The 25,409-nt window shown below is 49.8% G+C and overlaps 1 protein-coding gene across 3 annotated transcripts in view; it reads right to left on the bottom strand.

Moving 5' to 3' along the window:
* Positions 1 to 25,409, bottom strand: part of GALNT17 (polypeptide N-acetylgalactosaminyltransferase 17) — a 102,180-nt gene that overhangs the window by 15,471 nt on the left and 61,300 nt on the right. For all 3 annotated transcript variants that reach the window (XM_058854679.1, XM_058854680.1, XM_058854681.1), the window contains exon 6: positions 20,410 to 20,527. In XM_058854679.1, the coding sequence (XP_058710662.1) occupies positions 20,410 to 20,527 (118 nt within the window). The remainder of the gene's footprint in view (positions 1 to 20,409; positions 20,528 to 25,409) is intronic.

Below are 25,409 nucleotides of genomic sequence, written 5' to 3'. Positions count from 1 at the left end.
CACAGAACTAAAAATAGACCCAATCCCCTCAGAAAATGAGGGTGAGTCAAAAACATCCCCATCAATCCACACAGAGGAGGAATCCAATGCCTGGGAAATGCTGGGGTTTATAAATAACCAGTTAACACCAAACTCTAGTGAAGGAATCCCAGAGAAACAAACAGAAAACAAATTCATCACCCAAAGACCTTTGCTGTGTTTTGTAGAAAGCTGCTGGGGAATACACTTGGAACTCTTTGCCAAGGAAAATGTGACTGTCCTGAGGATTCAGGGGATTGATCTGACCTTATCACCTGGTCAGATCCATCAGAAGCTTGGTGGGAAGATGCATTTCAGCATCCCAATCCCAAAGCCCAGCATGGGGAGGATCCTCTGGAATGTCCACATCCCCCTGCCTTGGGAAAACTGCTGGAAAACTGCATTTCACCTCCCAGGGCACCAGGAGTGACACCTGAATTTCTGCAACATGGAACCACAGCACCCACAGCCACTGCAGCTTTGTCATTTTAGTGCTCCCAGAAGTTAATTTTTTTAAAAAAAGAGGAGCAGAGTATTTTTAAATCCCATCTTGGAGAGACGCTCTCCCAGCTGAAGTCCCAGGCTCTGCTGGAGCTGGAGCCCAAATCTGCCTCCTGAGCCAGCATCTGGCTGAGAGCACATCCCTGCAGAGCACGGAGCTCCAGAGAGGTTTGGAACTATCGTGGAACAAATCTGGGTCTTCCTAATGAGTTTAGAGCTGAAATTCCTCAGTGCTCTGATGCTATCTGCTCAGCCTTGGCAGCGTGACAAGGACCTGATTATGTTGTAATAGCATAATGCAAAGATTATTACAGACTCATAAAAGACAAGTGCCTCAAAAACAGCATCCACAATACCTGGAGGCCCTGCAGAAGGAGCTGAACATGCTGGGCTTTGTGCATTCCTAGCACAGAAATTACCTGCAGGATCTGACCCTCATCTGCTTGCAGGTTGCTCTTTTTTTATTATTTTATTGCCAGTAATGTACCAAAAGCATCTTGATCTCATTTTCCTATTACCATTTCTGTCAGAGCTGTAAAAATAAGCCAGCATAAATAGCTCCCCAGGATTTTGATCTATTTTTCATGCACAAAAAGCCTTTGGAGGAAATGATCCACAGCTGGTTCTGCAGCCTAACTGGATTCCATGTGGGGAGTGGCAGGAGGAGCACTGGAACCATGAGAGGCGGCTCTGAGACAGAATTATTGATGCAGAGAGAGGCAGCTGAGGGATGGAGCAGCTCCTGAGCTGACAGTACCCAGCTCCAGGATCTGCTTCCAGCCTTTGTGACTCCAGCACATCCCCAGCGCTCTGGGATCTGTAATTACAGATATTCCCACCATTCCTGATGGGAAGGTGCTGGGAGGTCACTCCTCCCCTTCAGACTCTGCCTCATCTCAGGGAGGATTTCCTCTTGCCCTGAGCTCCCCTCAAGCTTTGCTCCCGTCTCTCCCAAGCACTCCCAGCCACTCACACGTCTTGAGCCAACTTTCATTAAATTGAGATTAAAAGGACTTTCTCCACAGACAAAATCATAAAATGGAAAATGTCTCATTTCAGCTTTTTCCTCCAAATCCAAGCTTTGCCATTCAAGGGCACCCAGCACTAATAACTTGTCTGCTGAAGCAGCTCCTTCCATTTGATTCCTTTCAAAGAAGGACAAAGGCTCCAAAGGCCAGAGCAGGCACAGGACACGTCCTCAGGCACAGATTTACAGCCACGAGAGCTCCAGGGAAGGGCTGGGGCTGGGTCAGGGAGGTTCAGGTTGGGTTTTGGGAAGGTTTTTCCCCAGAGGTGCTGGCACTGCCCAGGCTCCCAGGGAATGGTTCCAGGTGAGGCTGTGGAGCTGCAGGAGAGTTTGGACATGCAGGGATTGTTGGGGGGTCTGTGCAGGGCCAGGATGATCCCTGGGGGTCCTTTCCCACCCAGGAGATTCCATGATCCTATGCCTTGATCTGTGAGACCCCACTGCACCCTGAAACCAAAGGACATGAGCATCCCTGCTCTGCTCTCACTCTTTTCCCTGACAGGGATTTGCTGTGAATTCAGTCTGCCCATGTCTGAAAAACACAGATGAATCAAAAGCATCTGAAAACTTTATCTCTAAAAATCTGGAATGTGGTGATTCCAGTGAAATTCTGCCAAAAAGGAAATGGAGCATTTCAGCAGAATGGATGGAGCCTCATTTAGAGTTCATCAGAATGGAGGGTGTCTGCATTTCTGGGTTTGCATGAAGTTCAGAACTCTCAATAATTGATAATAAAAGTGAAATGGAGCAAAATTTCAGATCTAGTGCAACCAAACATCCTCATTAGCTCTACATTTCTGAACTTCAGTTTTGGAAACTTTTCAGGGTATTTTTCTGAAATGCATCTGCAAACCCAAATAGAAATGATGAGTTTTGGAAAGCAGAATGTAGGAAGTGAACAGGGAAAAAGGGACAATGAGCAATGCTGTGTCCTCAGGTCACACCAAAATTATGACTCAATCCTTGCTCATTTGTTTAGGTTTCAACACTAATTGTTATTAGTCCCTAATTCATCAGCATCCCTGGGCTTGGCACGAGTGGAAAATAACAAATATAGAAATTTCTTGTGAACACACAAACCCAAAGAGATGGAAACAAAGCAGAAAATCAGAAAATCCCACTTTGATTGCTCTCAGATTTATCCCAAAATTTTTCTGCTGGAGAAGGTGCTCATTCCTGCAGCCTTGGGGATGATTTTGGTTCATCCCTTTGCTCCTGCAAAGTCACACAGGAAAAGAACTTCTCCAGCACTGCTCACATTTTGCAAGTCATGCCAGCATCTTAAGGTTATTTTATTTATTTGATTTTATTTTCCCTGTGAGTCACCAGACAGCCTTAAAGCCACTGCAGGATGTAAAGCAATGAAAAACCTTCAACCAAATTCCCTTTAAAATGAGACCTGGGCCACGTTCTGGCTCCACTTCAAATGACACTTGCAAAGTGTGAGCCAAGTCCCCAGAGGAGAATGGAATCACTTCCAGAAGCCCTGGGCACAATCCCAGCCCCTGAGCTCAGCCAATGCCATCAGCAGCCCCAGCAGGGCTGCCAGCCCTGCCACTAAATGCTGCCAAAACTCGGTGTTTAATTAAAAATTCAGGTGCAAAAGGAGCTGCTCCTCTGGGGCTCCGGGGCTGGGAACCCCCCTCAGCTCTTTACTGGTTTAACTGGGAGCTGCTGACTGAGCTCCCCTGGGAAGGAGCTCTGCCAAGCACAGTGATCCACATCCTGCTGCAGCAGGAATAAATCCTGCCTGGAGCTCATCTTCCTCCTCCCTGCCACGGACAGCTCAGACAGGACAGCCTGGGCTTCTCCTGCTCCTCCCTGGGATTCTGGGGTGTTCCAAACCTTCTGTCTGAGGGCAGAGCCTCCTTCCACCACCCCATGGTTCCCCTGAGTTTTCAGTGGAGGGTTTCCTGCTGAAAGCACCAGGACAGAGCACTGAGCTCCTGTTTCCAGCCCAGCCCAGAGCCCACGGAGCTGCTGGAAGAGAAAGGCTCAGGTGTGGTGTCCCCAGAGCTGCCCCAGCCCGGGGGAGCAGAGCACAGGTACAACACACACAGCTCTGTATCAGTGTTCAGTGATAATGGGGCTTTGTGTGTGCTCAGCAGGCATTTAATAACTCACCTTGTTCTCATTTGCTCTCTGCTGTCTGTCATGGTTTGGGTGCTTTTAAACGTCTTCAGAGCTATTTAGAATTACTCATCCTTCTGCAGCATGAAATGAGAATCTGAGCTCCAACTGCTGGGATAGAGCTTGTCACTGATGGGTTTCATCTCCTCTAATTACTGCTGAGACAGATGTCTCCTGCACAGAGCCGTGACTCAGCTTCCCAGGGACCCACACTCCCTGTGCCCCAGAAAAAAACAGCAGGAAAAGCTTCTCCTTGTGCTTTCAGCTGCCAGAGGGCAGGGTTAGGTGGGATGTGGGGAGGGAATTGTTCCCTGGGAGGGCACAGGTGCCCAGAGCAGCCCCTGGATCCCTGGCACTGGAGCACCTGGGACAGGGGAAGGTGTCCCTGTCCCTGCTGGGGTGGGATGGGGTGAGCTTTAAGGTCCCTTCAAACCCAAAGGACTCCAGAAATCCATGAGGGTGTTTGGGGGTGATCCTCTGCCCAAAGCCCAGCCTTGTCCTGGGTTTTTTGCTGGCCAGGAGTCCAAGGCCAGCCTGGAGAGAGAGAATGGGGCTGGCACAGAGGGGCCAACAGCAATCCCATGGACAGGACTCAGCCCAGCCAACCCACCAGGCACCAGCAACTCCACTTCCATCAAAATACAATCTGGAAACTCCTTTTTGTTCTCACCAGTCCCAGACAAGGCAGCAGAGCAGAAGAGGCACAGGCACTGCTCTCCTGGAGCTCCCAGGATTGTGCAGGAGGCACTGGGAGGACACACAGGGGTTTAACAGTGCTCACCAGAGCCACACAAGCTCCTCATCAATGAACCCTCCGTGGTGGCAATCAGCCCCTCACCAGCTCATTTAACTTCTCCCCAGCTCCACAGCTGCAGGACAGAGCCAGGATTCCACTGCACCTGCCCTAAACCCACCCTGGGCCCTGCACAGCCATCCCTGCTGCTGATGATGACATCGTGTGGTGGTGGCAGAGGGACTTGGCCTGGTCCCAGACCTGTAAAATCCCTTCAAATTCACTAACAGCAGCTGTTAGCCCAATGTGGGATTCAAAGGCAGGCATTAATTTCTGCATTGTCAGGTGTCACAGCCCACATCAGCTGCAATCCACAATTAAAGGGTGTTCAACTCCCTCCAAAAGGCAGCCACAATTACTCAGGACAATGAAAATGTAGTTGCTGTTTTTCTCAGAAGTGCTTTGCTTTGCCCAAACCCCATTGTTGTATTTCATTTTCACACTGCCAGTGTTTTCCTTTTCTGTGTTTTCTAAATGAAAACCAAACCTCAGACTTTTCACACCCCAAAAAAGGAAAAGAAAGCTGAAAACCATTCTTTTGCTCATTTTCCTTTCCTGCTTTGGACAGAAACAGCCAGAGGGCAGGGATGGATTGGGCAGGAATTGTTCCCTGGGAGGATGATGAGGGGCTGGGATGGAATTCCCAGAGCAGCTGGGGCTGCCCCTGGATCCCTGGCAGTGCCCAAGGCCAGGCTGGATGGGTTTGGAGCTCCTGGGACAGGGGAAGGTGTTGTAGGGGTGACACTGGATGGGATTTAAGGAGCTTCCAACCCAAACCTGTCCCTCCACTCGTATCCCTCCCACCCCTACAGACAGCCCAGCTGTGGGACAGACACACAGACATTTCCAGAGAGGTGAGATGGATATTACAGAGCTCATCCACACGTGGGATTGTTTAGGAAGAGCTCAGGTTTGGCATCCCCACACTCCTGGATCTCTGGAGGTGCTCCTGGGAGTGCCTGCTGGGAGCAGCATTTTCCAGGCCTATCAAAATCAATACAAAATTCCTACAAACCTCACCAGACACTGAATAAGGACTAAAATATTCTGTCACCAGCAAGAAGCTCAAGCTGTAGTTAAGTCCTTATTAAACAGAATAAACAGATTAACCTAAAAAAAGAAAAAAAAAAAAAAGCTTTTGTGTTTGCTGTCTGGACACATCCCCAGAGTGGGAGAGGCCGAGGCCTGTCCTGTGCAGGGAGGAGGAGGAGGAGCAGGAGACCCAAACTCCCCCAAAAGCTGGGGTTTGTTGGAACAGGTTTGGAGCTGGGCTCAGCTGTTTGTCCTTGGCTGTGCACAGGAAAGGCCCCTGCTCCCTGATGGGCACGGCTGGAGCTGCACCCAGGGAGCACCCGGCTCCCTCCTCCACTCATTAGCTTAATTAAGAATATCCAGCTAATTTCTACACAACTGTGCTCCAACAGATGCCAGGGCAGAGACTCTGCCTGCCAGAAACCCTGGAACTGAGCTGTGTCACACTGTCACAGTGACAGTGACAGTCACACTGCCACAGCCATACTGTCACACACTGTCACAGTCATAGTGACAGTCACACTGCCACAGCCACACTGCCACAGTCACAGTGACAGTCACAATGTCACACACTGCACAGTGACAGTCACACTGCCACAGCCACACTGTCACAGTCACAGTGACAGTCACACTGCCACAGCCACACTGCCACAGTCACACTGCCATAGTCACAGTGACACTCACACTGCCACACTGACAGTCACAGTGAGAGTCACACTGCCACAGCCACACTGCCACAGTCACAGTGAGAGTCACACTGCCACAGCCACACTGTCACACACTGCCATAGTCACAGTGACAGTCACAGTGACAGTCACACTGCCACAGCCACACTGCCATAGTCACAGTGACAGTGACAGTCACACTGCCAGTGACAGTCACACTGCCACAGCCACACTGCCATAGTCACAGTGACAGTCACAGTGACAGTCACACTGCACAGTGAGAGTCACACTGCCACAGTCACAGTGACACTCACACTGTCACACACTGTCACAGTGACAGTCACAGTCACACTGCCACAGTCACACTGCCATAGTCACAGTGACAGTCACACTGCCACAATCACAGTGACAGTCACACTGCCACAGCCACACTGTCACACACTGTCACACTGCCAGTGACAGTCACACTGCCACAGTCACACTGCCACAGTCACAGTGACAGTCACACTGCCCCAGTCACAGTCACACTGCCCCAGTCACAGTGACACTGCCACAGTCACAGTGACAGTGACACTGCCCCAGTCACAGTGACAGTGACACTGCCACAGTCACAGGGACAGTGACACTGCCACAGCCACTGCTGGCCAGACAATCACAGGTTTCTGAGCTCATCTGCACCACAGCATCAAATCCAATCTATAAAACAGCAGGAAAGCTACAGGGAAACACAGGGAGAAAACGTCTTTGAAAACTGAAATGGTGACTCACTTGAGGAGTTCAAGGGCTGGTGAGAGCTGGGATGCTGAGAGGATTCAAAAAACAGAATAATGAGCCCCAAATCTCAGAGGTTGAGCTGTGAATCCATGATTCACACGCTGCCTCAGGCAGCACCCACTGACACCCCTGGGAAGGGCAGGTCCAGGGAGCACTGGGCACTTCTGAGACTCTGCATGACAAGAGCCACCAAAGTGAAGGAGGAACCAAAAATCCAGAGCTGGGCAGATCAAATCTGGCAGTCTCTGATCAGCTTCATGTGATTTCACTCTGAATCTTAAATCTGTTGGCTTCAGCCCACGATAAAAAGAAACATTCCAAGGAAAGGCACATTCTTACAGGGCTCTGCTCTGCCATCTGCAAATCATTATTCCCCCTTCATAAAAATAACTAAGTGCAAAGGGCTACAAGAGCAGGAAGAAATTCCTCAGCTCCTTCCAACAAGAATTTTTACCAGCAGCCAAAAAAGGAGGAGAACAGATCCGGGTGCAGCGTGTCCACTTCCAAAGCTGAGGGGAAAGGGGAGCAAAAAAAAGAGCAGAAAAGGTCTGAATGAGTACAACACATCCCAAAGCTGCCCAGAGCAGCTGAACTGACAGAGGAGTGGATCAGATATTGGAGAGAAATCCTTCCCTGGCACAGGTGGGAACTCCCCTGGGAATGAGGGGGAGAAGCCTGGCCCAAAGAAAGCAGCTCTTCTGCTGCTATCTCATCATCTTTCAGACAAATATTTTTTCCTTTCCAATGTGAGTCACGAGACTGGAACGAGTGAGATTGTAAAATTAAGAAAGTTATCAGCTCTCCATCACTGGAAACATAAAACCCTTTTTCTCTCCAGTGACAATTAACAAGGAGCAGCAGCAGATAAACTAAGCTGGCTGCTTCCATCCCCACCTAATCTTCAAATAACTTAAACCCCCAGATCTGCTGCTCCTTATCTGCAGCACGGTCCCTGCAGATGAGGCTGTCTCCACAAGAAGGATAACGATGTACAGGTAAAAAGCAGATAAAGAGTTGGGGGAAAAGCTCAGCAGGCTGAAAAAAAGAGCCCAAAATCTCCAGAGCTATTGGTGAGAATCAGCACAGGAGGAGAAAGGAGAGGGAACGGAGGAACTCCTGGAGCTGGGATTACAAAGGTGCTGTGCACAGCCTGAATTCCTGGGAATCCTGTGGGAATATGGGATTAGCAGCAGAGGGGCTTTGGGGGTTAAATCCCAGCTCCCTGTAAATGCTCATTTGGCCATGTCCAGCCCTGTTGGGTTCTCTGGGAAGAGCCAGAGGCAGCACTGGGGATCTGACCCTGACCCTTCCCCAGCAGCCCAAGCTCTCCCTGGGCTTCCTCCACCTCACACTGACCCACAGCAGCTCCTGTGGCTGCCCTCCAGCTTTTCCACCAGATTCAAGTCCAGGTGGGCTCTGCCTTTCCCAGTCCCACCCTCACACCCCTGGATCGTGTCTGGATTCTCCCTGAGGGATCTGACTCTGCTTTCACCTTCAGAATGTTTTTTCTCACTCTGTCAGGAGCTCCCTCTCCCCTGGCACAGCCTCCTGCCACCTCTCCTCGACCTCCTGCACATCCCAGAGTGAGCCTGGAAAACCGACCCATCCACCTGCAGCTGGCTCCAGCTCCTGCTCTTTGTGCCAAAGAAAAGTCACTGTAAAGTAACCCAGAGCATGTCCCAGTCCCTTTGGATCTCCCCCCTGAGCTGAGAAGTCCCAGCAAGCTCCACCAAAGCTGCACTCAGATATCACACTGCTAAACCACTACAGATGAGACATCACAGAGAGATGATTTGGGCTTTGTTTTTTTTTTTGAGCAAAAAAGTGCTGGAAGCAATTTTACCTCTCTTTTATCCAAACCTGAAACATATTATTGAGCTCTCTAGATTCCATTAAGGCATCAAAGCTGTGTTCCACACCATGGTTCTTTCAAAAAAAAAAACAAATATCCAAACTCCAAAGTCTGCTTTCAGCTTGAACTGTCAAAATATTTTCCAGATGCAGCACAGGTACACACTGAGGGCTGCCAGTCATCCCCAGTGTCTTCCCTGGAAAGGCCAATTTTACCTTCCTGCTTGCTAAATTTTTAATTCCTTTTGTGGGCACACGTCATCCTAAGTTTCTGTGAAAGGAGATTCCATGGTTTCCTTTAGTATCAGTTTGATAACAGCATCAATATTGAAGAGTAAATGGCAAACAGGAGAGAACACCCCCAGAAGCTGCTCCCACATCAGGGCTGTGATGGCTTTTGGTGCAGCACTGGCTACTGAGCCCTTCAAAAAACCCTCATTTTCAACAAAGCTCAAAGCTCAGACCCAGGAAAATGGGTCTCATGAATTATAAGCTGTTCCTTTGTCTCTTAAACTCACCAAATCACGATTTTCTGAGGTTCTGTGACTATCCATCCAGGGTAACATATGGTTTTTATTCTTGGAATTAGTGACAATTTACTGGGAGCTGGATTTGCAGAGCATTGTGGCCAAATATATTCTCTGCTGCATAAAAAAGGCACAGAAAAAGTCTCCTTATTCCCATTTTAAAGACAGGGAATCAAAGTATAAATCAGTTGTTCAGAATTCCAGAAGGAACCTGGAACAGCCAGGCCACAGCTCCAGAGCTGGTTTGTGCAAAGGCCTGACCTTTCCAGTGCCCAGGAATTGGGTGAATATTACATTTGCTGCAGAGAATAAGTAAGGACAAGAGGAATTCAGGGGGGAAAAAGGAAAAAAATCTTGCTCTTTGCTTATTTATAGCCCCAGTCTGTGCTGCTGAAGACTCTGCCTGCTCACACCCAGGAGACTGCACAGAACCACAGCCAGATGGGCAAATTCCCTACAAAAGCCTCAGAAGAGACATGGAAATGGATCTTTTTTCCCAATCAGGAAACTCAAACTGACAACATTCACTTCACAGAAAAATAATTTTGCAGCTTTGGGCCGTGCTTTGCAGCAAAGATGGTGAAATTCATGAAATCCTTGGAATGAATGCAAGCCTGGACCTGGCCAGGATGTTAAACCTGAATCTCATCAGGCAGGAGAAAAGGCTGGGGTTCAATTCATCCTGTGAATTTATCACAGCTGTGAACAGGAGGGAACCAGGGAAACAATACATTATGCTGCTTCAGCACTTCTGCCTTCAGGCTCCCAAATTTCAGCATTTTCAGCTGGTGCGAGGCTTGGTCCATGGAATCTTCATCCTCAGAGAAATCCACGGCATTTAAATCAGTTGTTAATGCTGCCACGATTCCTCTCTCCCACAAACAAAGCAGCCCTGACTTTTACAAGGAGGTTTATATATCCAGTAGTATCTGTAAGAATATTTTTACCCAATATACAGGCACTGATGTGTGATGCTGCTGGTGCAGGGCTGCTCAGCCCCTCCTGTGGGACACCACCAGGATCTGCATCCAACAGTGCCCTGCACACAGGAATTCAATTAAAGCCCTGAAAAGCAGCTTCTTGTAGCACTGTGCCCAGACAGGCATGGCAATTCCTGTGCACAATTAACCAGGCTGAGAAAACAAAATGAAATCTGAGAGCAGCCCTCATTCTCTATTGACTAAAATTCATACTCTGCTTTCAGATAAAGGCCACTGTCAATCTGCCCGTGTCGGAGCCACTGGGAGGGAACCAAGGGTAGGAAATGCTGGAGCTGCTTTTCAAACCAGGGGAAGCTTCAAAGTGACAGCAGAGAGGAACAGAAAGGCTGTGGGGAGCAGAGTGATGGGAGGTTACAGAGGCCCTGAGGAAAAACGGGATTATCTCAACAACCTTGAGGACAAACCCCTTCTTTGTGAAGGGGATGCCTGGAATTTGCTCCCTTGCTTTTTAAACCCCTGCTCTTCAGCCATTCAAATCCTCTTTACTGTCCTGCTTGTCTTGTTGTCCTTTTCTCCATTCATTCTGACTTCAACACAGACTTGGAAATGCATTCCTGATTCCAGTGGGAGGACTGTGGTCCCCACTGCCACTGCTGTTCCAAGTGTACTCTCTCCTGGGTAAAAGAGTTTCACATAATTCCTGCAGCATCTGGTCTTACTTCAGGAATTTTCTGTCTGCCAAGTGTCACAACTGAGACGCAGGATGGGAACTAAAATGGGGATAAGAACTTGCAGTATGTTTATTCTGACTTCTGGAAAGCTTCAGCAAGGTCCAAATGATCCTTTTGTTTATTCTGACTTCTGGAAAGCTTCAGCAAGGTCCAAATGATCCTTCTGGACTGGAAATGTGACTTTTGCTGCCAGTGGTTTCCCCCTGAATTCAGCCCAAAGATACAAATACCTGGAAAAACTAAGAGCTCTAGAGTCCCTTTTTTTTTATTGAGCCTTAAATAATTCTGCATTTCTACACATGGCACAATCTATATTTGAGCAAGGCAAGTGGGAAAGCACTCGTGTCAGAGCCCTCTGAGCCTGGCAAAGGGCAGGATTGGGAATAACACAGGCTGCATGGAGCAGAGCCAGGCTGCAGCAGCTCAGGGGCTTATGCTGCTTTAGTGTAAATACAGAGCTTTAAACACAGCCACTTCTGATCTCCAATCAGAGGCAGAATAATAAAATAATCCACTAAAGATGGGAGCTCAGGAAGATGCAGGCACTAAAAGCATCCTTTGTTTGGAGGCTCAGCTGGCTCTGGACCAGAGAGCTCTGCCTGGAGATGGAGAAAGCAGTTAATTTGTTCTGCTGCTAAAACACAGATTAAAGTACAAGGCTAAAGCACAGTAAATAACATCGTGTTCCTTATCAAAGCCAATTGAATGCTTGTATAAAACAAACAGAAACATTTTATAATTCAAGTGGAAAAGGGAAGGAAGTTGGATTTGCACAGACAGACCCAGGCATGGGCTTTTTCCAGGGAATTTTCTGTTCAAGGGAGGAGCAGCCCTGACACTCCTTCATTCAGGACACACTCAGCTGTGGACATAATCCATCACCTGGAGCTCTTTTTCCCTTCAGGTAATTATTTGGAGTTCCCAGTGTATTAATTGAACAGGAGATCTGATCTCCACAGCATGCTGGAAGCTCTCATTCCCCCAGAAATCAGCAGCAGCTCTCTCTGGGCTCTGGGCTCTGGGCTCTGCCTGACCCCGGCATGGTGGGGAAGGACAAGGGGTTGGTATTTGTGGGCAGACAGGGACCCACAGCCAAGAACTCATCCTCGGTGACACAGCCAGTCCCAGGCTGGGCCAGCAGCTCATGAGGAGCAGTTTGTCCAGCTCAAACCATGAGGAGCAGTTTGTCCAGCAGCTAAAACCATGAGGAGCAGTTTGTCCAGCTCAAACCATGAGGAGCAGTTTGTCCAGCAGTTCATGTGGAGCAGTTTGTCCAGCAGTTCATGAGGAGCAGTTTGTCCAGCTCAAACCATGAGGAGCAGTTTGTCCAGCAGCTCAAACCATGAGGAGCAGTTTGTCCAGCAGTTCATGAGGAGCAGTTTGTCCAGCAGTTCATGAGGAGCAGTTTGTCCAGCTCAAACCATGAGGAGCAGTTTGTCCAGCAGTTCATGAGGAGCAGTTTGTCCAGCAGTTCATGAGGAGCAGTTTGTCCAGCTCAAACCATGAGGAGCAGTTTGTCCAGCTCAAACCATGAGGAGCAGTTTGTCCAGCTCAAACCATGAGGAGCAGTTTGTCCAGCAGTTCATGAGGAGCAGTTTGTCCAGCAGTTCATGAGGAGCAGTTTGTCCAGCTCAAACCATGAGGAGCAGTTTGTCCAGCAGTTCATGAGGAGCAGTTTGTCCAGCAGCTCATGTGGAGCAGTTTGTCCAGCTCAAACCATGTGGAGCAGTTTGTCCAGCAGCTCATGAGGAGCAGTTTGTCCAGCAGTTCATGAGGAGCAGTTTGTCCAGCTCAAACCATGAGGAGCAGTTTGTCCAGCAGTTCATGAGGAGCAGTTTGTCCAGCAGCTCATGTGGAGCAGTTTGTCCAGCTCAAACCATGAGGAGCAGTTTGTCCAGCTCAAACCATGTGGAGCAGTTTGTCCAGCTCAAACCATGAGGAGCAGTTTGTCCAGCAGCTCATGAGGAGCAGTTTGTCCAGCAGCTCATGAGGAGCAGTTTGTCCAGCTCAAACCATGTGGAGCAGTTTGTCCAGCAGCTCATGAGGAGCAGTTTGTCCAGCTCAAACCATGAGGAGCAGTTTGTCCAGCTCAGACCATGAGGAGCAGTTTGTCCAGCAGCTCATGAGGAGCAGTTTGTCCAGCTCAAACCATGAGGAGCAGTTTGTCCAGCTCAAACCATGAGGAGCAGTTTGTCCAGCAGTTCATGAGGAGCAGTTTGTCCAGCTCAAACCATGTCCAGCTCAAACCATGTCCAGCTCCAACCATGGATCTGCACTGGCCTCGCTGCAGGGCCCTGCTGCCTCACAGCACCCACAAAATGAACCCATCCCAGCTCCCAGCAGCTCTGCCACACAGCCACAAAGGAAGGGGCAAACCAGGAGCAACAGAAGGGAAAAAAATCAAATAGAAAAATCTGTAGCATCTGTCAATCCTGCCTTTTAACTAGCTCAGCTGGGCTGGCAGGGATGGCTGCAAGGAGGAGGGAGTCAGGCCCGCTAATCTGATTAAAAGCTGATTAAAGGGCAGCACTGTGAAAGGAAGGGGCTAAAGGGTTAACAAATAGCACACTCCTCACTGCAGAACAGAGAACACTGTCTGCCTTGATGATGAAATGAGTGCAGTTTTGACAGATCTGGGGCTGCTGTGCTTAACCTCTCCTGCAAGGAGATTTTGAGCTGATTTGCTCTGTCAGAAGAAATCCTTCCCACTGCCAAGCACTTCCCTCCGTCTGAGGATTTAGCTGGGAGCACAAACCACTTGGAAATCACTTGCTGTAAACTTGTGTGCATCTCCTGTGCTCTCTGGCCTGGCAGGAGCTGTCCTGTACTGGAGATGTGACCTGAGGCCACCCAGGCCCGTTTTTATTCCCAGAGGGAAAACAAGGACCGAGATCCATTTCTCCTCAGCCACCCCCAGTGCTGGATCACCCTCAGGCCTTCAGCCAAACTCCCAGAGCAGGAGAGATTTCAGCAGGAGGAATCACTCTTTGTCCAACTTTCTTATAAAGCACAGGAATTGTGCAGGATTTTTCCATGAGATTTGGGGCAGGCCCTTCAGTAAGAAGCCCAGAGCATTGCAGAGGCACAACCAACACACTGCTGCATGCTCAGCAAGAGGAGGGTGAAACAGGGGTGGAAGAGACAGAGCAGAGGCAAAATCCAGGAGTTCTGAATTTTCCTTCAGCCAAATCCAAGCCTAGGCTTTTGAGAGGGAAGTGGAGCTGGATGCAGCCAAGAGCTGGTGCCTGGTGAGGAGGAGGAACACACGGTCCTGCCATCCCAGAGCTCACCAGAGCTCACTCCAGCCTTGGGCAGAGATGGGGGTGGCATTCAGAGGCAGCCCTCTCTAAATCTGATAGCCCTCAGTGGGCTTTTCATCCTGTAATTAACCCAGGAACTTGTTGAACAAATGAACTTTGAGCAGCAGCCAACACAGTGTCCCCACACAGAGTAAAGGAACATCTTCAGTGTTTCCAAACCCCTCTGTGCTTCCAGCACAGGGCCCAGGGAAAAGCCTCTCTTTGCTTGCCCTGTCACTCCTGGTTTAGATGGTTCTGCTGTCAGAGGTGCTGTTTGCAGGAGCTGTGACACCTCCATGGAGGAGAGGACAGAGGAGGCACAGGAGGGACATGGGCAGGGAGATCTGTGGGGTCTGCAGGACCCTGAACCAAACGTGGCTCAGCCATCACAAACCTTCCACCTCTGGAGCAATTCCAACAGAGAAACCTGCTCACCTCAGAGCCACAGCCCTGCCAGGTGATCACCAAGAGCATTTGGACTTTTGATGCCTTTCAGCTGCCAGCATCAGACACTCTTCAGTCTGCTCCATGACTGGCCAGGAGCTAAACTCTCCCTGACAACGATCGAGTTGTTCTTTAGAGCACAGCTTTCCTTTCTCCCCTCTTGTGATGCTTTCCAGCAACAAAAGCAGCCAGCCCCAACACCCCAGGACTTGCTCTTAGCTGGAATGGAAATAGGGGAGTCCAGGAAAAGAAATCTTATTTGCACTTCCTGAAGATGTGCTGAGAAAAGCTCAGCAGGAGCAACATCATCCCCTGAGATCTCCAGCCTTGGGTCACGTTTCCTTGTTCCTATAAAGAATATTGCTCTTCTCCTTCCATAAACCCTGGATTTACAGCAGCAGGGTGGGAACTACCTGAGCATAACCTCCAGCAGATCTAACTCCTCATTTATCTCCAGCTCAGATAATGGACCTGAGGGTGTAGATCAGCTCGGGGAGCATGCACTGTGTGCTACCTTAAATGCTGCTATAAAATAAGGAGGTTTATGAATTCCTGTTGTTTAGTTAATCATCGATTTATCTCAGAGCCCTGCACACTGCAAGGCAGCTCAACTTGAGGGGAAAAAGGAAAAGAGATACAATTTTATGGGAAGATAAAAGCAGAGGTTTATTATATATAACCATTAGAGTTCCTCCCCTTCAGATGTTTCGATGTCTAATGAAATTTAAAGCTCTCTGTTTTCCTCCCTCCTCTACAGTGATGATTGCCTTTAGATATACACCCTAGTTACAGTAACATAACCAGAAATGATGGCATGCCATAGGTATTTTATTATGCATTCAGTTTTTCAGGGCTCAGATTCTATCTGCTGCACAGAAACCTGGTCAGTAAAACTGCCAGAACTTCTGCAAAGACAGCAAAACTGACAATTCCGCATTTCATATCACATTTCCAAACAGATCTCCCTCTTAAATGTTACAGGTCTTCTAAATTTGATGCCAATAAACACATTTTCCCCTTTAAATGTGTCCCAGAAAGCCAAACAAATCCATTAAACACAGTGAGTGCTGCCCCTGGAGCAAATGAAACCAGGCTCACACTCCCCTGGCTGCTCATTCTTGGGAAGACACTTCTCAGTTTTATTGGACATAAAGGTGTGGGAACGGGGGGAGGATTCAGTGTCTACACATCCCTCCCAAAAAATGAAAATACAGCTGCTGTAAATGGTTTTAAATTTAAATGTAACAGAGATTTTAGAAGGAAGAGGCACTCTGAAGCAGGACACAGGGCCAAGCTCCCTGGCCAGGGGTGCAAATTTCCACCAGAGGCTTTAGGGAGGCAGGGATGACACAAATCCCACATCTCCTACCCCTCTTGTCAGAAGCTTGCCCAGGTGGTTCCCAGCAGGATCCTCAGCTCCCCCAGGGGCTCCTGTGCCCACATCCCCTGGCACCAGCTCCTCTAAGCAAGCACCCAGCTCCAGACCCCCCAAAATACCTGAATCCAAACTGTCCCCACTCCCTCACCTCACCTGGGGACACCAAACCCCCCAAAATACCTGAATCCAAACTGTCCCCACTCCCTCACCTCACCTGGGGACACCAGACCCCCCAAAATACCTGAATCCAAACTGTCCCCACTCCCTCACCTCACCTGGGGACACCAGACCCCCCAAAATACCTGAATCCAAACTGTCCCCAGTTCCTCACCTCACCTGGGGACACCAGACCCCCCAAAATACCTGAATCCAAACTGTCCCCAGTTCCTCACCTCACCTGGGGACACCAGACCCCCCCAAAATCACTGAATCCAAACTGTCCCCACTCCCTCACCTGGGGACACCAGACCCCCCAAAATCACTGAATCCAAACTGTCCCCACTCCCTCCCCTCACCTGGGGACACCAGACCCCCCAAAATCACTGAATCCAAACTGTCCCCACTCCCTCCCCTCACCTGGGGACACCAGACCCCCCAAAATACCTGAATCCAAACTGTCCCCAGTCCCTCACCTCACCTGGGGACACCAGACACCCCAAAATCACAGAATCCAAACTGTCCCCACTCCCTCACCTCACCTGGGGACACCAGACACCCCAAAATACCTGAATCCAAACTGTCCCCACTCCCTCACCTCACCTGGGGACACCAGACACCCCAAAATACCTGAATCCAAACTGTCCCCACTCCCTCCCCTCACCTGGGGACACCAGACCCCCCAAAATCACTGAATCCAAACTGTCCCCACTCCCTCCCCTCACCTGGGGACACCAGACCCCCCAAAATACCTGAATCCAAACTGTCCCCAGTCCCTCACCTCACCTGGGGACACCAGACACCCCAAAATCACAGAATCCAAACTGTCCCCACTCCCTCACCTCACCTGGGGACACCAGACACCCCAAAATACCTGAATCCAAACTGTCCCCACTCCCTCACCTCACCTGGGGACACCAGACACCCCAAAATACCTGAATCCAAACTGTCCCCACTCCCTCCCCTCACCTGGGGACACCAGACCCCCCTCCTTGTGTTGGGGACCCATCCACACTGGATGCAGCTTCAGCTGCTGTGTCTGACCTCATACAGCAGAGAAAAAAAATCCATTTGCTGCCAGTTGCAGCTGAGGTATCCACCCTGCTCCTGCTCCTGAATGCTCTCCTCGGATCACCCCAAAGCTAATCCCTGAACAAGTGTTTGCTCCTGTAATTTAATCTAAATAGACAACAAAACTCTTGTAAAAATGAGACAAAAGACATGGCAAGACACACTTCTGTGTGCCTAACAAAAGCAGCAAATTGTGGAAGTGAACAGCTCTGAAGGGCTTTTAAAATGGTTCACTTGGCTGATTTTGGGCTGTCAGCAAAAATTACCAGTGAGGTGCCCTGCTGGAAAGGGTCTGAGGGTCTGTCTGCTGCTCCTGCTGCTCCTGCTGCCCCTGCTGCTGCTCCTGCTGCCCCTGCTGCCCCTGCTCCTGCTGCTCCTGCTGCTCCTGTCACAGGGACCTGGCTCTGCTTTCTCAACCATTTGGAACCCAAATTTGGAGGCTTTTGTTTAGAAGCAGGTGGAGGAGCAGCTCCAGGCAGCCCAGGAGCAGCAGACGGGGTCAGAGGAGGCTGCAGAGCCTTTAGCAAAGCCATGGAGAAGTGATCCCCCTGCTCTGCCAGGGTTTGGCTGTGGCTGAGGGAGACTGCCTGGCACAGGGGCTTTGTCAGGGCAGCTCGGGGCAGGAGCTGCTGGGAACATCAGGAAAATGCATTTTTTTCCAGCTCTGTTTTTTTTGAAGTGTGGAATGAAGCCATCTGTGCTGGCCATTAAAGCAGGAGCCCCTGGGCCACAGCCTGTGGCATCTCCTGTGACTCCCCACCTCTGAGCACCCTTGGGAACAAGCACAGATAAGAGAAAACAATTCCTGCCAAAATCTGAGTTCACCAGCCTGGTGAGATCTGTGTCTGGAACAGGGGACAAGGGATGGAGGGACAGGACCCATGGAATGGCTCCCAGTGCCAGAGGACAGGGCTGGATGGGATTTTGAGCAGGAATTGTTCCCTGGCAGGGTGGGCAGGCCCTGGCACAGGTGCCCAGAGCAGCCCCTGGATCCCTGGCAGTGCCCAAGGCCAGGCTGGACAGGGTTTGGAGCTCCTGGGACAGTGGGAGGTGTCCCTGCCATGGCTGGGGTGGCACTGGGTGGGATTTAACATCTCTCCCAACCCAAGCATTCCATAATTCCGTGATTCCCATGCCATGGGAATGCCACTCCATGTGCTCAGTGCACAGAAATCCTCTGGCTTGGCAGCACCAGTGATTTCCCTCGTTGGATTTAGAGGACAAATCTGGGGAGAAAAAAGTCTGGGATATTAAGAGGAGGTGCCATGCTTTCATCTGGAAATACTTTTAAGGATCCAAGCTGACCCTCAGCCAATTTAACAGCGACAGTAAAAGCAGCTCAAGTCAGTGGTTAAACCTCAAAGGGATCCCTGAATTGTGCTTGACTTAATGAATCCAATAATCGATTCCTGCTGCACAAATAAGGTGTGGGATGGATCAGCTAATAAGCATTCTCAGTTAATTGCTTTCTTCAAGTGACAATTTGTACAAATGATACCATCAAAGTAGTAATAATATCCCTATTGATTAAATTAATCTCAAAGAGACAACTCAAATAACTTTAATTAGCAATGCATGACACAAGCACAAAATACTCTGACAACAACCTTGCAGCCCATCCCAGACTTTCTGCATTTATTTTCATCCAGGAATCATTGAAACAACCAAGGAACCCCCAGGTTACTTCTGGGACTCCAAACACCCACAAAAAGATTTTTGGAGCTCAAGAATCTTTAAAATTCTCCTTTCTGTGCAGTCTTACAAAGCAGATTTCTATGTATTTTGGCTCTCAAAGCCACCAGAAATTTAAAACCTTGACCAGAACTCACAGCACGAGTGTGAAAATGAAGCTTGGGAAAGTCACCTGGGAAAGAGTAGGGTGGTTTTTTTCCAAAAGGATGTTTATTGGCCTTGCTAAAAAATTCAGCACATGAAAAAGGAGAGGACAAATGCTCATCACTTTCTGAGACATCCATCTGACTTTTCCAGTTGAGAAGCCCCAAAGCAATGAAATCCCCCCAAAGCAGGGAAATGAGCTGAATTATTGTGAGAAGAGCAGCCCCACAATGAGACCAAAAACCCCAAATCCAAACCAAGCAGGAGAGCCAGGAGAGGAGCTGGGTTTGGAGAGGGCTCTCTGCAGGATGAGCAGTAATTAATTCCCAAGGAGAGGAGCTCTGTGGCACACTGAAAGCCTTTAATTTCCACTCCCTTGTTTAAGTGAGATTACTGCTCCCCATAGCCAACAACAATAGATTTCCTAAGTTTCCTGTGCCTTGCCAGCAAAGCAAATATCCTCTGGTAAATCTCTGAGCTGAACAGTGATTTTTCACTTTTACAACAGCACAATCAATGCAATTTTCCAGTTAGAAGTCTCCAGCCTCCCCCTATCAGCTGGTTAATGCTCAAGTGTCATACTCCAAACCATGCCTGGGAGAATCTCCACAGCCTCTGCCATCCCAGGTTACTCTGAACATGGAATTCATCACTTATGAATCACTTCAGTGTGTGCAAACACTTGAATCACTAAGCCAGATCTAATATTGTACACAGTAATCAAGGGATGTTGTCGGGGGAGGCACTGAGGCAGCTCTGAAATCCTGCCTTGTAGAGTTCCACTGTTCAAAGCAGGTTTTGTGCTTGTGAACACGTTTTATTTGCAGATGCTAAATGCCTGGAAAATATCTGCAGGCTTTGTGCCTTCTCAGGACACTCACAGGAGTAGCAGAACCCCAAACACTGTTCACCCAACTGAGTCTTTCCCTGGTATTTAAGATCCTTGTAACTTCCACCAACCCTGTGACAACACAGCCAGGTTCAAGCTGGAAATGCCATTTCATTTCAGCAGCTTTTTGCATCAGATCACAGAGATTGGAATCCAAGGAAGAAAATTAAACTCATCCCTAAAACCCAGTCGTTTTTCTCCCTTAAAGTGAAATTAAAATGCTGTGAATGCCGCCACCTCCCAACCCCCCAAAAGGATTCCAGGAGCTGCTCAGGCCAACTCAGAGAAAGCTTCTGCCTCCTGAGGACACTGTGAGGTGACATTTTGCTGCCCAGGTGGCACAAACCTTGATGCCCAGCTCGATGTTCTCCCCTCCGTACACGTCCATGCCGGGGTCCAGCAGCCCGATCTCCCCAAAAAACTTCCTGTTGACCACGAAGGAGCAGCCGATCATGGCCGGGGTCCTGCACGGGAGAGAGCCCCAGGAACAGAGTCAGGGACTGGGAGAGCCCCAGGAACAGAGTGAGGGACTGGGAGAGAGCTCCAGGAACAGAGTGAGGGACTGGGAGAGCCCCAGGAACAGAGTGAGGGACTGGGAGAGCCCCAGGAACAGAGTGAGGGACAGGGAGAGAGCCCCAGGAACACAGTCAGGGACTGGGAGAGAGCCCCAGGAACAGAGTGAGGGACAGGGAGAGCCCCAGGAACAGAGTGAGGGACAGAGAGATCCCCAGGAACAGAGTGAGGGACAGGAAGAGCCCCAGGAACAGAGTGAGGGACTGGGAGAGAGCCCCAGGAACAGAGTGAGGGACAGGGAGAGCCCCAGGAACAGAGTGAGGGACAGGGAGAGAGCCCCAGGAACAGAGTGAGGGACAGGAAGAGCCCCAGGAACAGAGTGAGGGACAGGAAGAGCCCCAGGAACAGAGTGAGGGACTGGGAGAGCCCCAGGAACAGAGTGAGGGACAGGGAGAGCTCCAGGAACAGAGTGAGGGACTGGGAGAGAGCCCCAGGAACAGAGTGAGGGACAGGGAGAGCCCCAGGAACAGAGTGAGGGACAGGGAGAGAGCCCCAGGAACAGAGTGAGGGACAGGAAGAGCCCCAGGAACAGAGTGAGGGACAGGGAGAGCCCCAGGAACAGAGTGAGGGACAGGGAGAGAGCCCCAGGAACAGAGTGAGGGACAGGAAGAGCCCCAGGAACAGAGTGAGGGACAGGGAGAGCCCCAGGAACAGAGTGAGGGACAGGGAGAGAGCCCCAGGAACAGAGTGAGGGACAGGGAGAGCCCCAGGAACAGAGTCAGGGACTGGGAGAGAGCCCCAGGAACACAGTCAGGGACAGGGAGAGCCCCAGGAACAGAGTGAGGGACTGGGAGAGCCCCAGGAACAGAGTGAGGGACAGGGAGAGAGCCCCAGGAACAGAGTGAGGGACAGGGAGAGAGCCCCAGGAACAGAGTCAGGGACTGGGAGAGCCCCAGGAACAGAGTCAGGGACTGGGAGAGAGCCCCAGGAACACAGTCAGGGACAGGGAGAGCCCCAGGATCACAGTCAGGGACTGGGAGAGCCCCAGGAACAGAGTGAGGGACAGAGAGATCCCCAGGAACAGAGTGAGGGACTGGGAGAGAGCTCCAGGAACAGAGTGAGGGACTGGGAGAGAGCCCCAGGAACAGAGTGAGGGACTGGGAGAGCCCCAGGAACAGAGTGAGGGACAGGGAGAGCCCCAGGAACAGAGTGAGGGACAGGGAGAGAGCCCCAGGAACAGAGTGAGGGACTGGGAGAGAGCTCCAGGAACAGAGTGAGGGACAGGGAGAGCCCCAGGAACAGAGTGAGGGACTGGGAGAGAGCCCCAGGAACAGAGTGAGGGACAGGGAGAGAGCCCCAGGAACAGAGTGAGGGACTGGGAGAGCCCCAGGAACAGAGTGAGGGACTGGGAGAGATCCCCAGGAATTGGGGACAGGGAGAGCCCCAGGAACACAGTCAGGGACAGGGAGAGCCCCAGGAATTGGGGACAAGGAGAGCCCCAGGAACACAGTCAGGGACAGGGAGAGCCCCAGGAATTGGGGACAGGGAGAGCCCCAGGAATTGGGGACAGGGAGAGCCCCAGGAATTGGGGACAGGGAGAGCCCCAGGAATTGGGGACACTGCCCCATCTCTGCTGGGCTCAGCTGCCTCCCACCACTGCCTATCCCAGAGATTTCGTGCCTATCCCAGAGAGCTGTTTTACCACTGCAATAAATTGTCTAAAATCCAAGCTCATTTCAGTCTGTACAGACTGGAGAAAAGGTTTCCCCAAGTTGAATGATGAGGGAGCTCCCAGGCTGGAGACACCTCTGGGTGTCTGTGGGCAAGGGCACAACCTCTGCCCATGAAGGAAGGAACTCCAATAACAGCCTTTCCTTTCCCTTCTCTTACTTCCAGCACACCTGGAACAGAGCAGACTGCAGGATAGGTGTTTTTAGGGTATTCCAGGAGAGTGTTCCCAGCTGGAATCACAAAGGAGCCATCACCACCAGCAGCAAGCTCACTGCAAATTTGTAGAAGCAAATCCTTTAAGAACTGTTTGCAGAAGCCTGTGTGGGGTCATTTCCCAGTTCCCCCAGTGTCAGCAGGGCTCTGGGATAGGGATCAAGCTGTCACATCCATCCTGCACCTTGTGCCCTTCAGCTCAGAGCTCTCAGCTCAGAGGAGCAGCCAGGACCAGGGGCTGGACAGGGAAATAACACAGAAAACTGGGAGCATCAGTGGAACAGCACAAGGAGGGAGGGAAATCACAGTGCCAGGGGTTAATCTGTCATAACTGTGCAATTTTAAGGACATTATAAATGGTTGTGTTTACTAATGACCCTCATTACTCGCAAAAAACCTCTGGGCCGGCTCTCCAGCTGCCCTGAGATGAGGATGCAGTTGTGATTCACACTCTGAGATCACATTTCAGGGGATTTTCTGAGTGCTTAGCCCTTCTGACCCTCTCCATAAAGCTGCACTTTGCCCGGAGCCCAGCACTGAGCAATCCCAAGTGCTTCAGCCTGTGCTGCTCAGGGGCACTCAGCTGCTGCTGTCACCGTGTGTGCAGTCTGCCCCAGGATGGTCCCTGTGCTGAAACAGGAATAGAAAAAGGCTTCTCCCATCTGGCTGCTGCTCTCTGAATCCATGTTGAAAAGAAAAAAACCCAGGGATCCACTCAGTCCAGCAGGGAGGTGCCAGATTTCACAGCTCATCTCCACCAACAGCCACCAATCTCATCCGGATGAAAACCACGAGTTCCTCGGATGAAAGCTTCTGCCCACTTTAATATTATTATTTATAGACATTTTAATATTTCTAATAGAAAGTAGAAGAGCTGAATGCTGCTGCCACATTAAATTAGTTCCAATTGGACTCCATCAGAGGGTTTTTCCAATAGATTTCTTTCCTGACAGCTGGCTCAGCCTTCCTTCCACGGAGCAGGATAATGTTTCATGGTTTGCTGCCACTCTGGTGCTTAAGATTTCAATTCTCTTGCTTTATTTGTAGCAAGTTAACTGCCATTAACAGAAACAATTCCTTCTGAAATGATAACCACCTTACAGATGCCAAATCTAATAGTTCCATTATCCTAGATTACCTCCTGGAATTTAAGAGAAGGGAAAATTGCTCTGGTTTTATCCAGAGTATGAACAAGGCAGTTCATCTCCTCCACTGGGAATAGGTGTGCAAACCTCTGACTTCTCCTGTCAAAACCTGTTAGAGGCTCTCAGAGGAGAGGTAAAAGCCAGAAAAAGAACGCAGGAGAAAGTTTCAGACAAAGGAAACTGCATTTTGGACCCAATAATGTGGATCAGTGGGAACTCTCAGCCAGGCAAACGAGGTTTTCTGGACTGGAAACAGCTCAGGAGCCGAGGACAGGAGCTGTACCCCGAGAGCTTCTTCTGTTATTCATAAATCATGGAATGGGCTGGGTTGGAGCAATGTCAGAGCCCATCCAGAGCCATGGCAGGGACACTTTCCACTGCTCCCAGCCCTGTCCAGCCTGGCCTGGGACATCCCAGGGATCCAGGGGCAGCCCCAGCTGCTCTGGGAATCTGTGCCAGGATCTGCCCACCCTGCCAGGGAACAATTCCTTCCTGAGACTTCACAACATGACTTCACTTGATAAAGCACCATCAATCCTTCCCAAAATTCTCTTGGAAACGGCTTAACTGGGATTGAGGAACTTCACCTTCAGTTTTCCCTTCCCTGTTGTGCTGCACGTGCGGCCACAGCCCAGGAAGCTCCCGAGGCACCGCTCCTGCTCCCCCAAGCAATCCAAATTAAGTGCTCCATTCTCCTCTCTAACAATGCCCCCACATTAAATAAATGAGGAATCAAGCAGCACTCAACAATTTAAATAAAAACACCATTTGATTTGGGAGTAAATCCCTCAAAAAGGTGAACGCTGACAATAACGGATTGCTCATCCCCAACGAAATAATGGCCTGCAGACAAAGAGCTGATAAAGCCTCTTGTTCCTCTGCCCCTTAATTAAAAGCATTAACAGAGCTTGTTTTTAAAAATCACCCAGCTCAGCCAAATGCATTTTTATTTGTCCCAATAGCTGTTCTCCCTTTAATGAGAAAGGAAAAGCAGAATTTGGCAGGAAGGAAGAAGAGACATTGAGCAGAATTATTGGGTTTGTATCCAGAACTCCACAGTGTCCCTTGCCATTCTTTTGGTTGGTTCTTCTATAAGAACAAGTGAAAAAGGTCAAGAAGAGAAGGTTTTATGAAATATCCTCCTCATGGATCTCCAAATAAAGATGAAGGGGATACAGGGGAAAACATTTATCCTGCTCTATTAAGTTACTTTAATGGTCTTCCTTTCTGTAGCTCACAGTTATCATCTAATGATTAAAAAGTCTCAAGGAGATTACTCCTTCAATTCAAGGAAATTAATTTTCCCCCACAATTGGATTTGGCTTCCAATTTTACCCTAAAGAACAGGTTATAAAATATGTAGAAAAAGATATTAAAAAAATAATTAGTGGGTTTACCATCGACTGCAAGAGGCTGAGAACAGACTGGAAGAATTTCCAGGGTGTCCAGGTCCTGTTAAACTGCTGCTGGTTCTCAGAACCTCGGATCATGGGGTTGCTCACCTTCCACAGCACAAGGATCTGCCCCACCTTGGAGCGTTTGGGACAGTCCTGCTCCTGCCCAGAAGGAATTCCTTTGTCCTCTCCCAACCTTGCCATTCCTAATTCAACACCCTGAATTCACACAATCATGGAATGGGCGACCTTAGAGCTCCCCCAGTGCCACCCAGCAGGGACAGGGAGCTTGGCCAGGGCAGGGGGAGGCAGCTGCTGGAGCCTGATGGAAAAACATCTCTTGTGTCCCC

The sequence above is a fragment of the Poecile atricapillus genome, chromosome 21 (genome assembly GCF_030490865.1).
Source record: "Poecile atricapillus isolate bPoeAtr1 chromosome 21, bPoeAtr1.hap1, whole genome shotgun sequence".
NCBI classification, from domain to species: domain Eukaryota; kingdom Metazoa; phylum Chordata; class Aves; order Passeriformes; family Paridae; genus Poecile; species Poecile atricapillus.
This window is presented reverse-complemented; position numbering and strand designations above follow the sequence as displayed.